We start from the raw sequence: 14,007 nt of genomic DNA, 5'->3' as shown, positions 1-14,007 counted from the left end.
TTGGGTAAAAAAAGCTGAACTCACTGTATAGAACTGTAAACACAAACAATGCTAATGTTTGTGTGACTCAGTGTTAGTTTGGACTGGACAAATTGCTTGTATGATCACTATATTTGACAAATGTATTGTTTAATGTTGATGCATTTTGTAGTGCAGGCACTGACTTTAGTACTGGAACTACAGATGTTGTCTTAAGAGCATTAAAGCTATGCTACAGTAGTTTTCAGTTGAGACCAAGCTGAATAAGGTTAACTACTACGACAGTCTGTGTAACTGTATGTTTGGCAATAAATGTTTTTCTTTGTAGATGACAATTTGTTGCCTTATGCTTAGATAAGGATGCAGAATGTTATCCTTAAAAACCATTAAAGATACACATAAAAAAGCAAACAAAAGAATTATATTTGAGATACTGTTATTTAATTAGAGGCAATTAAGAGAGACACTGGCATGTTAGTAGTCTAACTAAACCTGGGAGAGAAGTAACCTAAAGGATAAGGCCCCTGGAGGTTAAGTGTAATAAAGTGAATCAGAAATGTCTCCCAGGTATAAATTAAAGTAGTGATTTTATCCGATGTGTACTTGGTCCTTTCAAGAATAAAGCACCTTATAGGATCGAAGAACACACCTGAGTGTGAACAGAAAAAAAACTCTAAACACTAATTAGCTATTAACCACTATGCAGTGGTCTCTTTGTGTGTATCACAAAGAGGATACACTTGCTGTTGATTTTGGTAAAATCTCCCCAGTAGAATTGTTGTATGAACATGTTGAGCACAGATGGATGACAAATGTATTCTTTTCTTTATCTTGAAACAAACTCTACCATATGAAATCAACCACATTAGAATTCATGAACTTGACATTGACAAGTCAGGTTTCAGGTGGCCTTATTAATAAAGTTTTCCTCTTCCAAAGCAACTAATTTGAAAATGCATCAGAGGTTAGGTCCTTGCTGAGATGAGCCACAGAAAGCCTGGCTCACAGTTATTTCTCATGCCCACCTTTATTAACTCCCACCTCCATTTCTTTCCAGTCACAACTGCTTGCCCAAGCGCCCTATGTCCATGCTGGGTGTGCTGGCAAACAGAATTCTAGATAATGTTACACTCCCCTCTTGTTGGACTAGTGGATAGTTCTTGGTTAATAAAATGCAAACATTTGTTTCGCCTTTTCTCCCACTTGACAATGCCTGACATTTTCTTCTGCTCTGGCAGAGCCCCGAGAGTGTGACGTGTGGGAAGTGTAGAGAGAAGCACGGCTCTGTGAGACTTTTTCTTTACTGCCAGAATTATGGGGGTGGAAAGGTTTTTTGTCAACTTAAAATCATAAAACTCTTTAAAATGGCTGATATAGTTTTTGCCCACATGCAATACCATTCCCCAGAGCGCACTTATCAAGAGATTGATCCCCTTCAGGCAGTTTTGGTGTTTTATTTAGTGCAGGCTTATATTCTTACACTGAAGACCGCTTAGGGTCAGCAGGGGTTTTCTGTGTAAGGAAATATGCACCCAGTGTTTGGAGCCGGACCAGCATTCCTAACCCATGTGTGTATCCTTCGCCTCAGCGCTCTGTTGTTTCACTGATCAACAGTTGTTTGGCTTCTAATACCAAACATAAACTTTGATGATACACACTGATGTAATTTTGATATCTAACTGGGGGACATTTCATCAGCTTGTTAAATACACTCTTGTTTCCTTGGACAGTGCTCTCACAGCCTGACAAAGGTGGTGAGCTCACATGTGAATGTGTGATGCAGGGGAACATGTTAGCGCGGTTACCAAAGAAGCACCCATTACAGTGTTGGTGTTCACATGGTGGGAGACGTTATTACTGAGCTCATCGCATTTCTCCTCAGAGAGAATGGATGTGTGATTATGAAGTCATCAGCCATGAACCAGTGAGGCTGTGGAGAAGCACCCCTCCTCATGGGTCCTCAGGGTGCCATTGATTGGTGACCATGTGTTTGTGCCTGATAGACTGTGAAATGGTGTGTTGCTGCACGGCTGTGTCACACCTGCGTCCCACCAAGGTGATTGATTGGTTTGGTCATGTGGAATGTTCCCATCTGGTCTGCAGTAATGCATTTTTTTCCTCATTTGTGAATAACAAGCACTGGCAGGAGAATAGTTGGGTCTCAGAAAAAACCATAGGCCAAGCGAAAACATTTTCCCCGATCCACCTCCTCTTTCCTTTTTACCAAGTTAGAAAAAAAATTCAAATAGACCGAGTCATGGCACCTGATTATCCTGGGAGGAAATAAATACAATCAGGAAATCCACATCTCCTCTCTCGCACAGAGATGAATTTTAGGAGAAAATAAACTGTTTAGTTAGTGTGAAGGGCAGCAGCTCCTGATGTTTAAAGTCGGAGTTCAGGACCAAAGACGAGGGATATCTTTGATCTTCCTGAGAATTTAGACACATTTTCTTGATTTGTAATTCCTTCTGGATTTCTAGCATAATCTAAAAGCAATGAAGGTAACCAGCCCCCCCCCCCAAGCCTAATGTTTGATTGTGATTCCTGCATTCCTCCTGGTTTGATTTCTCCTAATCCTAGTCCGTTGCCTTTAATTGATCTATTCATTCCACCTAATGGCTAATTACACATCAGGCTGCATGAGCAAATGCATTCATCATCATAGTACGTAATAATCAGTGGCATTTCAACAAAGAAAAAATAAATATGCAAATCAGAACTCATTAACATTTGCTCTTGCTGTTTTGAATAATGTCATCGCTGAGAAGGCTGTACACAGAAATGCACTGCATGTTTCAAGCATGCTTGTGGCTCTGTCACGTTTCTCCATCCTACTGTTGTTTCTAAGGCTGTAGAGATTCTTCCCCCAGCTAGGGAGGAAGCTGATTTGGTCCACTACCTCTCTAGCCTGTTTCCTCATCCACACTGACCTAACCTGTAACCCAGCCAGCTTTTATTTGCTGTCAAATAGAACCTGGTGGAAGCATCAAAAGGCTTTGACAGGATGGATGTAAACTCATGATGGAAGAAAACAAAAGAAGGCCTTTTGAAAGGTTTGGAAAAAAGTGAGAGAGTGAGTTGAGTTGACAGAATCATGGAGCCTGTCTAATTTTATGCCTAAGGCGTCCACAGAGGGCGAATCTGAATTCATATAGAGTAGAGTTTAATTGCTGTAATTGAATTCTACCCCCTTTTATGGAATTCAGAAAAATACACAAAGCTTTATAACAGTATTTAGATATCGGAGCTTTCAATAGAGATTGTAAAATGTTTATAAACATGTCATGAATTAGTCTTGCCAGGGGTCCAACATTAAAAAAATGCCCTTTTACCCTGATAGGAATCATTTTTCATGCTTAGGAACCATGGAAGTCATCATGCAGACACCAACAGCATAAACTCAGAGAAAGGTGAACTGGTGTGTGATGGGTTAATTTGGTTTCTACATTAACAACATTTCCTCATCCTGTATTATGTGATTGTTTCCACGGTCTTGGCTTTCCTCGGAGCAAGGAAAATGGACTCGATTTCTGGATGGAAAAAAGAGGCCCTTGGAATGCATCTGAGAGGCAGTGAAGCATGCTCACTAATTGGCTGTTTTTGTGGCGAGGGCTTTGAATTGATCCCTGGAGACGCTTAGGTCACTACCTCTCACATTATCTAAATAAGGGGCTGGACACGGTGCTACGCTGTGCTGTGCTGCAGCCCTGTGATCAATAAGCAGGCACACTATGAGAAACTGGCCAACTCCACCTTTCCCTCAGTAGGATTTCAGCACCTAATGTTATTTATCACATCATTAGCTTGGCATGTAGGTATCTGAGGTAGATTAAAAATGACATACCAGTGTCCTATAAAGCATTAGCTCGATTGTGTACCTCTGCATGGGCAAACTTTGATTGAGATTTTATCTACAACCTTTTCTACTTGATTTTTAATGAATGATTTGGCTAGTCAAACAACTTTATCATCACAACATTACAATAAAATACATTGCTCACACTTAAAGGTACAAATATTTTATAGTAGTGTGAAGTGCTTTGTATGTTTGGAGTGAGTTGAACGGTGTTCATCAATCATGTGGTTTGACACCACTCATATTTTATGCTGTGGTTAATGCAGAATAAATGAATGGAATGCAGTTTGGAGCAGTTCAAGAAGAAGCTCATATCTATAAGGTCGCTGTTGCAATACTAGAGAACATCTGGGTTAGTGAAAGAGCCTCATATTTCAATCAAATCTACAGAAGTCGCTTTGAGCAAAACACATTTTGTGTAGTGCAGTAGAAAAGTGTGTTGGAACAGTAGCGAATATCAGTGTAATACAAGGTGTTGCAAGAGCACAGCAGGTGTCACCATTAGGAAATAGGAGGGTGGGACTAGAGACCTGGGGCTGCTTATCCCAACCAAACTGATCCACCAGGCAAGGAGACCAAGAACCTCAAGGATAACTGACAAAACTGTGCACTTCCTTGGCTGCAGTGACAGTCCTACCCAGAAGAACAAGACATCAGCGAAACACTTGTAAAATTTGGGCTTTATTACAGAACGAGTGGAAACAAGCCACTCCTGATAGAAGGCACATGACAGCAGCCTGGAGTATGGAAAAAGAAAGGCTGAACCAAAAAGATTCTCAGCACTCCAGCTATAATACGAAGTGCTATATTTAGCAGAAACTGGGCACAGGCAACACCATCGCTGCTCAAAGCGTGGTTGTACAGTCAGTCTGCAGGGAGCCAAATAATTTGCCAGATACAAGCAAATTATTAAGGTTATCCTATTTCACAGTGCCAAAGACATTCCAGTAACATGATTATTTATGTCTCAACAAAACCTTGACCTCAGGCATCTTAGGTTTATAGTTGAATAAACACTACAGTGCCTTCACAAGTTACAAGCCCCCTTGTAGTAGTTCTAGTAGTGTATACTGATTTCATGACAGCTCACTATCCAGTTTGACCGAGCACATACAGTGCAGTAGTTGAATGTGCAAAGCTGATGCACATGTAAAGAAGACCCAAAGCTGTAATAGTTTATTTCACTATGTATTGACTCAGAGAATTAAATATTTGAGCTGTTTATTCACTCTCATTTATTTATAAACTTTTAAATTGTTGAATACAGTTGGCAAAGTCCTTTTTTCCAGGGGGTTATACAGCTGAAAGATCTTAGGTTTGAATATTAGGAGCAGCTGATGAGCAGTGGTAGCACAGGTGATAAAAAACAGAGGAAACCATGGTTTGAGACATCTTGCTGCAAATGATTTATTCTTGCCACTAAATTGGCACAGATTTTTTTTTTCTTTTGTTCAGTCTGTCTGCCAGGAGTATAGACTCTCTCCTGCAGCAAAATGCTTCACAATTATAGTTACACTTTCACACTTCAGAGTGATATGCTGTCATGGAATATTTTAATCACAATTGGTCAAATTTTTTCCCTCATTCAATTGATTTTTTCATTGCATTGGGGAAATAATATGTAATGGCAAATGGAATATTTAAATCTCATATTTAAACAGTAGTGACTGCAGTAATTAAGGCATTTTACTCATGTAGCTTTTAACATTTATATCTCCTGCATGTGATATTTTAAGGCTGATAATTATATAATATACAGTATAATTATATTTTAAGGACTTTGCCACCTATCACTGCAGTGCACTGGAGAGTCATTTGTATTTCTGTGACACAAAAAGAAAACACACTTAGTGCCATGTAGTCCTGCTCAGAACAAATGAGCGTACTCAGGAATTAATAATAACAATATTATTGTTAAACTAGTTGTGAGGCTGGGATCACATAGAGCTGCTTAGACACGGGAAGACAAAGCGTTGCTAATAACAGGCCTGAACCTGATGAATTGTTCTTCTCTTGGTTTATCCTTTCCACTCAGTAGAAATGGTTGTTGTTGCAAACTTTAATGCTTCAGTTAGGAAACTTAAAAACGTAACAGCTTATTTATTTACGCAATTGATTATTACAGTGACCTAGTTCCTCAGAATGACTTACAGTATTTGTGTGTCAAGCAGGAGATTGTGTCACTGTATACTAAAGGTGTATTTTATTCAGCTAATTTAGGCTTCTGGCTGTAGAACTGGCTAACCCAGCAATATGTTCAACTTGATGTATCACTTTGTTCTACTTTACCACAGAGATGAGGAACGTAAAAGTAGTTAGAGCTGCTGTAGCTTCAGTGGTACAGTCTAAACAAACTAAGAGATCTGTTCATCCATGACCTCTATACATAATACTAAAACTAATCTTCAAGAACACTGCCATGTCCTCTGAGCACTACTGAAACCTTCTCTTCTTGCTGGCCGATGCTGATGGTTGAAGGTGGTGTAGGGAGCAGCGTCTGAACTGGGGAGGCCGCCATGTCCAGTGGTCACACTGGTGTTTTTGCTGCAGAAAACGTGATGGGTCATGGCATCTGTGACAGCCTTTGCCCCTGGGTTGGATTCTTTGATCTTCTACACCACCTATATTACGAACTTCAGTTATTATTTCATCTTCTTCTACAGTAAATTAAGATAGGTAAAACCAAGGTTCACCTGACTGCATTTCAAAGTAATGTTTTAATTATCTTTGTGAAAGGCATCCATCAGGATTGGGAGCCTTTTGATGCAAAAAAAATTTGGCTTCTGTCATATTGGCATTGCTGTAGATGCAATTACATACAGTATATTTGATTAGTCATAGGTCCTGGAATGTACAAAGAGGGGCAAATGTATTACAGAGAGCTTCACTGAACTTTCTGAAGAAAAACTGTTTGAGACTATATATTGTTTATAGCTGAGATGTTTATATGCAGAGACAAATATTAATGTTTGTCTGGAGTTGAACTTTAAGAAGCAGGAATACAGTTGGACACTGGAAAGCAAAAAGTCCAGCAACACTTGCAGTGTTTTGAGCAACATTAATAAAAACACCAAGGCATTTCAGCATGAAGCCTTTGTCAGGGCTTTTTGCTTTCCAGTTTGTTTTTCCCTTGTCTGTGCACCTTGACAGTGGGCGAAGTTGTGCCAGAACTTCCTGTTGTATGCGATTGGACACTGGCAGGAGATGGTGTATCACACATACGCACACACACTCAAAGCACTAGAGTGGAGCACAGTGAGAAGTAACAAGAAACTTGCAAAAGATGGGTTTATGATATCTATAATCTGTGGTTTTGAACCAATGTATCTCTGACTCTTGTAACGATTTTCTGATTTGCATTGATTAATCTTTACATCCCAGTTTTATGATATGGTTTATTTTGCATCACAGAAAACTTGCTGGATCTTTTGTGTTGTCCAAGACAATTTATATTGTCATTTCCCTGTTGAAGTGTACTTTATATTTAGTATTTTGCTCAGTGATTTCTTGATTAGACTGTATTGGGCTCAGAGTTCTAAGGGTTCACTGTTGAGACCTTATTTTACCAGGCTCTGAAGTTTTGGGGGGGCTGTAAGGCTGCTTTTCTGTGTTATAATGTGGACTTGGACATTATTTGCACAAACACATCTGTCTGCCCCAGTGAGCCCTGAAACTATGACAGTGACCATCAATTATTTACATCAGACACTGTGTGTGTGACAAAACACATGCTGCCAATATTTACTGTAACTCCTGCACTTGATCTGACATTTTCCTTGGAAGACCTTTAAGGAAGGAAAATGAATTTCATTGAACCACCTTTAGATATTAGGTGGAACATAAAGAAATTAAAATTCCCTGTCAAAAGATGTTTCATCATCCTGCCGTGATAGCAAACGTTGGTGGTAACCAGCAACTTAATCCTCTTTCCTTGTGCACGGATGATGCCTGAGAACTGTATCACACTACAGTTATATGACAAGGAGCTTTGCCAGTTAAACCATCTTCCCTGATTTCCTCAGCTTTCTTGGTCTCTAAGGACAGTGAGCATAGATGCAGAACAACTGTCTCCAGCAGGACTGTTCAGATAAGCACAAGTGGATTCTCTTAGATGTGCCTCTGTTCACCTGCACTTGTGAGAGCAATGTTCAGATCAGTCATTGTGTAACAAAAGATCCAGGCTATGCAAGTTTTTAACTCACAGAAAATATTTACCTTTTCCCCAGAGTAAACAGAATTTAGTTCCCAATGCTTTTGTGTGTGCATGTAATATCGGGAAGTCTGACAAAAATAATGTATGAGGCTGTTAAAGTTATTCATCATTCTCCCTGAGGAGCTCTCATTTGTTTGTTTGTTTTTCCAGGGGACTGAAACTGCTGAGCTTGAATATTGTGATATGTATGATTCATGTGTGTTGTGTGCTGTAAGTTTTATTTTTCCCCTGATGGCTTATTGGGAACCTTCCTTTGAAGTGTACACACTGGATGTGACACTGACAGAAGGGTCCTGACAATTTTCACGCTATCAGTAATTAATCCACTGAAACAGAAAACTTTGTGACATACTGGATAACAGCGTTTTACAGAGGCACATGTTTTGTTCTTGGATTTTCGTATGAAATTTGTCACAGTTAGGAACCATTTTACTACAACTTAGAGAACTATGAAGGTTCATCTTGTCTAAACTACTGTCAAATGGTTTTAGCACGTGGTTTTTCCATTATAGGAACCTACCGAAATGTGCTGAGCCCAGTAACCCTCATCACAGGGTCTGGAGTTTGTTTCTGCTGCCCTGTGCCCACTTTGGAGATGCATTCCGGGAGCAAAATTTCACTACCCCTTATGAGGTAGTAATAAAATCAGTACTGTATTCTATTTACCTTGAAGGTTGGAAGTCGGCGTTAACTGCATGCCATAACGCCAAGTCGGAAGAAAATGCGAACATTGTGGCAACAAGCCAACAGATAGAGGTTGGATAGTACTGTTTGTCTGTTATAGTAGGATACAAATAAGGCAGAAGTGCTAATAAATGCTATATTACTATGGCTTTCACGACTGTTGATGCACGTTGCAGCCATCTTGAGTTTTAAAGTCGAGGTTGACGTGGTTTCTCTGACTTTCTGAATAGGAATTCTGACTTCAGAGGGCATTCCATTTGAAATTTATGAATGGGAACTTGGAAAGTCTGACTTCTGACTTAAAATGGAATGCAGCATAAGATCCAAATTGTTGTCAGCATAGTTAAGAACGTTTTATAACAGCATATTGTTTGCAAAACCCTTCACTGCAGATCACCACAATCAATATGTAGTCTGTTACTAGATAATTAGTTATTAACCCAGATGTATGTTGAAGTTTCATAAAAAGTGACCGCTATTAAAACTGCCTTTCTGTGTTTTTGCAGGTAAATCAGAGAGGGCTTCATTTCTTGGCTATGGGAGGGATCCCGGAGCATCTGGCTGCCAGGTGAGTTCCTAAACATTTGTTAAAAGTTTGTTGTTCCAGATGTTTTGATCATGTTTTTATATCGTAAATATAAACCATACACTATATCCCCCAATACCAATAAAAATGGCTAACTTGAAAACAGGTCAAACTATATTTTATAAATTGTTGTTGGTAGTTTCATTCAAGCAAAACATGTCAGAATTGGTGGTGAAAAATCTGTAAATTTGAGTGAGTAGTAAAGCTGAGCAGACCAACCACTACCAGAGACAAAGGTATTATGTAGCTAGCTTTCATTTCAAATATTTGTTTTTAACATGGCCTGCTACCTGTCCACATGAACCCTTTGTTCCTGTCAGATTGATGGTGAAAGTATGAATTTACAAGGTAGCGTAAAGGTAAAGAACATCACACACAACTAACATAACAGAGGGAGTTGAGCTGTGCACAACCAAAATCAAAATCCAAAGCGAACAAATGTTTCGCACACCGGAATCACCCAAAGGTGCTGATGTGTGACAATGAATGAACTAAACTAGGGGAAACATCTCATTGATTTGGGTGTGTGACCCGTCTACTTAGTGCTTTAAAAAACATTATTTTACCCCTGAAATTTCACTCTTAGGCAAGTCAGATTGTTTAGTCATGCTTTCTCCAACTTAAAAGAAAATGTTGCGGAAATTAGACCATGCTGCCCTTCCACTGATTTCAAAAGGGGAATCCATGCTTTTATTTAGTTAAGGTTGGATTACTGTAAATCCCTCTATTCCTGTTTAAATAAGAGCTGCCTTCACTGTACCTACCACAAGCACAGCAGTCAGGCTTTAGATAAGACCCCTAACTTAAGTCCACTTCACTGTAACCTCTAATCTTTGTCTTCCTGTTAATTTTGGATTTGGTTTTAAAATCTTACTGATAGTTTCTAAGGCTTGACAAGATCACTTTAAAATTATAACCCCTTTAGAAAGTGAATATATCCTGATGACCGTCAGACTCTGCCCTTCAGGTATTCCCCGAGCCGCAATAAAACTAAACTGCAAAGTGTAAATGGTGGAAATATCCATGAAAACTCAAGAATAACAGTAAATACTGGTAAAATTATTCAACACAGCATTTAAAATGCTGCCCAGCAGTCCCATTGAGATGGAGCCTGCTTTTGGCCCTGTAGTCTGTGTTCTGTCAACTTGATAAACCTAATAATTGAATAAGACAATTAATCTCATGATCTACTTGACAAAAGGCAGGTAGGCCATATGGCAACTAGTGTACACTGTGACTGCAGAGCCTTCCTGTGGTTTTAATTCAGACTTTTTCATTCACTCAGTCCTGTCAGTCAGCGCTCAAGTGCATTTCACATGAGCTGCAAATGATTTTAACATTTCAGTTCTGAAGTATTTATTCTCTAACAGTCTTGAATGATACATTTTCTTTGTTGGATTGAGGTGCTTTCACTTCATTTGTTGTTTGGTAATAAAATTAATTCAGAGGTGTACAGGTCAGAGATGGTTTTGCTTCCAAAACCTGCATGACTCCTTAGTGTTTGGTTCCTGAGTGGTGGCTATAAAAGAGCCAGTGTTGCTGACAGGTTTCAGTATCATTGAACAAAGGCAGCAGCAGAAGTGGATCTGTTGTAGAGTCATGTCAGTGCTGTGGCATCAGTGACAGGTTGTCACTTTACAAAACCGTAATTTATTTATTTATAATTACATTTGTGTTACCTTGACGGTTGGTGGTGACCTACATTTGAGAAACAGTTATCATTTTTTTATTGTACATTTTGTGTCTTTTTCAAACATTTACTGTTAGTATATTTTGAATTTGACAGTTCCTGTATTGAATAAAAAAATAATAATAAAAGAACACGTGTCTGGAAATCTCTCAGTGGTTACTGTGTCAGTCCTCAGCTTGCAAAGGGGATTCAGAGAGGGCAAGTGAGGCGAGCTGTACTCACTCACATGATCCCTGCTCTGCTGGTCTGCTGCCAAATACTTTAATTAGACCAAGTGCTTAACTGGCCTCTTAACCCAGTTTCTTTGGGTTGTACAGGTCAAATCAATATTGATGATAGGAGGGTTTGGTGAGCTTTCCAAGGTTGGCACAGTCTGTCCTGTGATGAAATAAACTGGAGTTACATAATCATTATGTTTTTTTTTTAATAAAATTCTTATTTTTACTACACACTACTAAACTGTAAACACACTCATTACTGACAGTGAAAAAAAGTTTGTTTTAAGCGTGCATGTGTTTTCTTTTTCAGTCTTCTCTAAGATCGGACATTGGGTTGGCAAGTCCTAGTTCAGTGACCACGTCAGGGAAGGCAGCTGCTCCATTCTACTCCTTCACTGGGACCAATCCCAGACGACGTTCTCTACAAGATCCTCTGCCCATTGGTCAGTGACACCTCAGTGATTGTATGTACTGTATAAAGATGGATGACGTGACACCTCCCAGAAGTGAAGCCATCATAAGTCAATCGCTCCCTGCAGTCTGGTTGCAGTATAGGTCATAAAACCCTACCTCCTCCATTTTAACGCGATCCAGACTAAAGTACAAATCAAATTAATTTTTGATTTCTGTCATTTTAGGTAATTATCACACTGGTTTGAGTACAAATGGTCAATTTCTATTAAGTTTGTATTTAGTATCTTGTTTGATTCTTTAAAAAGGGGTGTATATCAGATGATTTGACAGCTTTGATTGGCAGCCTGATACCTGGGCTCCGCCTTTGAATGCTTCTCCACAGAATCTGGTTGTAAAATGCGTCACAAAAGCAAGATGGCCACCCCATATTTGACATATTTTGGCTTCACTTTTGCATAGTGGCAGGACTGATGATGCATCATCCATCTTACAGTCTACAATCTATGGTACTGACACAAAATGTCCTAAAAATGATCACTTAGTTTTCTTGAAACCATTTTTGTTGTTTCTCCTCAGGGATGAGTGTAGATTCTGATGTAGTTAAATAATTACACATTTTCACTGAAATCTAAAGCCCCATTCAGATGGGCTTAACATTACAGGGAGCGGTGAGTAATAAAATATTCACAGTGCTCCTCATTGTTCCAGGCAACATTTTAACCAAAATGAAAATTACAGGATGCCAACTGTAATAGACAGGGACATTCAGCAGAACCAGCCAAAAGATAATACAGGTACCTGGTTGTACCTGACAATACAGCAGCACATTTGATGAGCTTTTACAGAGTCTTGCTCTTCTGATGGTTTTACATTTTTTTTTATCATCATATTTATTCCTATAGTATATGATACTGTTAATATGTTTACATCTGTCAGATTAGCAAAAATATTTGTCTTTGGCCATTTTACACGAAAGTCACATTTTACACCGAGCTGATTTTAAAAATGCGGAAAAAGCAGAAAGACCACCAGCTCTTCTTGTGGAAACAACTGACATATACTCAAATATATAGACTTCACTTCCATAGAATTTAAATGACAGAAGGACAACTTTGCAGAAAAACAGTAGGTTACTGTAGATTAATTGTTACAGGGGTGTGGATGAAAATCCTGTACTCCAGGCAGGATTCCAGACACTGACGAGAGCAGGTAATGTTATAATCACCCCACCGCCCCTCGAGAAATAAATCCAGTCTAAATGGGGTTTAAGACTCCAAAAAAGGTGAAAAGTATATTTTGAAATATTAAAAGTAAAAGACAACAGTAATCCTGCCAGCTTGTGAATCATGCTGTTTCACTGTCTTTGATGCAGTGCTCTATACAAGTTGAAAACAAATTTAACTGAAATGTAATAAACAAAATGGATTGAAATAAAACACTAAAAAGATACATTTAAAGTTGTTTATGGCAGTCAACATGTATTCACACACAGTACTGTAGTTTGAGTGAATTTTGATGGTGAACCACTGTTGCGGATAAACCAGTTCTGGCTTGTTTACAGCACATTCATAGTCGCTTCCTTTTTTGCCTGTGAATGAATAGATGTGCTTTCATCTCTCCACAGATCCTCTACAAACAAAAAAGGTTCGCAAGGTCCCTCCTGGCCTGCCTTCATCTGTGAGTGGAAGATCATCTACCTCTCATATAAATAGATTTCACAGTGAGCTTACTTTAGCAGACACACACACACATCTTTGCTACTCACATGCCCTCCCTGTCACACACACGGCGCTCTTGACATTGCTTCCACACTTCTTGGATGGGAATTCAGCTGTGGTTTTTTTTTTTGTTTTTTTTTAGTCTTTTAGTCTTTGAAAAAGTGACACAAGTGATGCCCGTGCATTTGGAAAGCAAAGTTCTGTCCGTTCATGTTTGTTGTTTACATGTTTGTTGTTGAATGTTAGTATGCAAATGTCTCTGTAGGGAACATCTCTCTGTACATTTTGTGTATGTGTGCGCATGTGCCTACACGTGATTGATTTTCAGTGTTACTCTGTCACAGTCTAGCGTCCTCACAGCCTCTCCTGGGAGAAAGAGAGGCTGTCAGAGCGGATCCCCAGCTCTGCTCTTTTGATGTTTAATTAGTCATTACGTAGCCGAACAGGAGGACAGACAGAGATTAATAGCACAGAATATCTGAAATTTCTATTGGTAATGATCCCGGTGGAGCAGAAACCATTAGGATGCAGAGAAGTGTGGAGCTCAGCTTGCATTCGCTTAGACAGGGGATATTCATTAATATGCATAAATCAGTAAGTCAGATGTTCATTGTGAAAACCCTAGTGCATTGGCAAAGGTTTTATT

General features: G+C 39.2%; 1 protein-coding gene across 8 annotated transcripts in view; it reads left to right on the top strand.

The window, feature by feature from the left end:
- The window catches only part of tcf12 (transcription factor 12), a 79,865-nt gene that overhangs the window by 29,458 nt on the left and 36,400 nt on the right, over positions 1 to 14,007 (top strand). For all 8 annotated transcript variants that reach the window (XM_020610435.1, XM_020610387.1, XM_020610378.1 and 5 more), the window contains 3 exons: positions 9,242 to 9,303; positions 11,540 to 11,672; positions 13,268 to 13,320. In XM_020610435.1, the coding sequence (XP_020466091.1) occupies positions 9,242 to 9,303; positions 11,540 to 11,672; positions 13,268 to 13,320 (248 nt within the window). The remainder of the gene's footprint in view (positions 1 to 9,241; positions 9,304 to 11,539; positions 11,673 to 13,267; positions 13,321 to 14,007) is intronic.

The sequence above is a fragment of the Monopterus albus genome, unplaced genomic scaffold, assembly GCF_001952655.1.
Source record: "Monopterus albus unplaced genomic scaffold, M_albus_1.0 scaffold4.1, whole genome shotgun sequence".
Lineage (NCBI taxonomy): Eukaryota > Metazoa > Chordata > Actinopteri > Synbranchiformes > Synbranchidae > Monopterus > Monopterus albus.
This window is presented reverse-complemented; position numbering and strand designations above follow the sequence as displayed.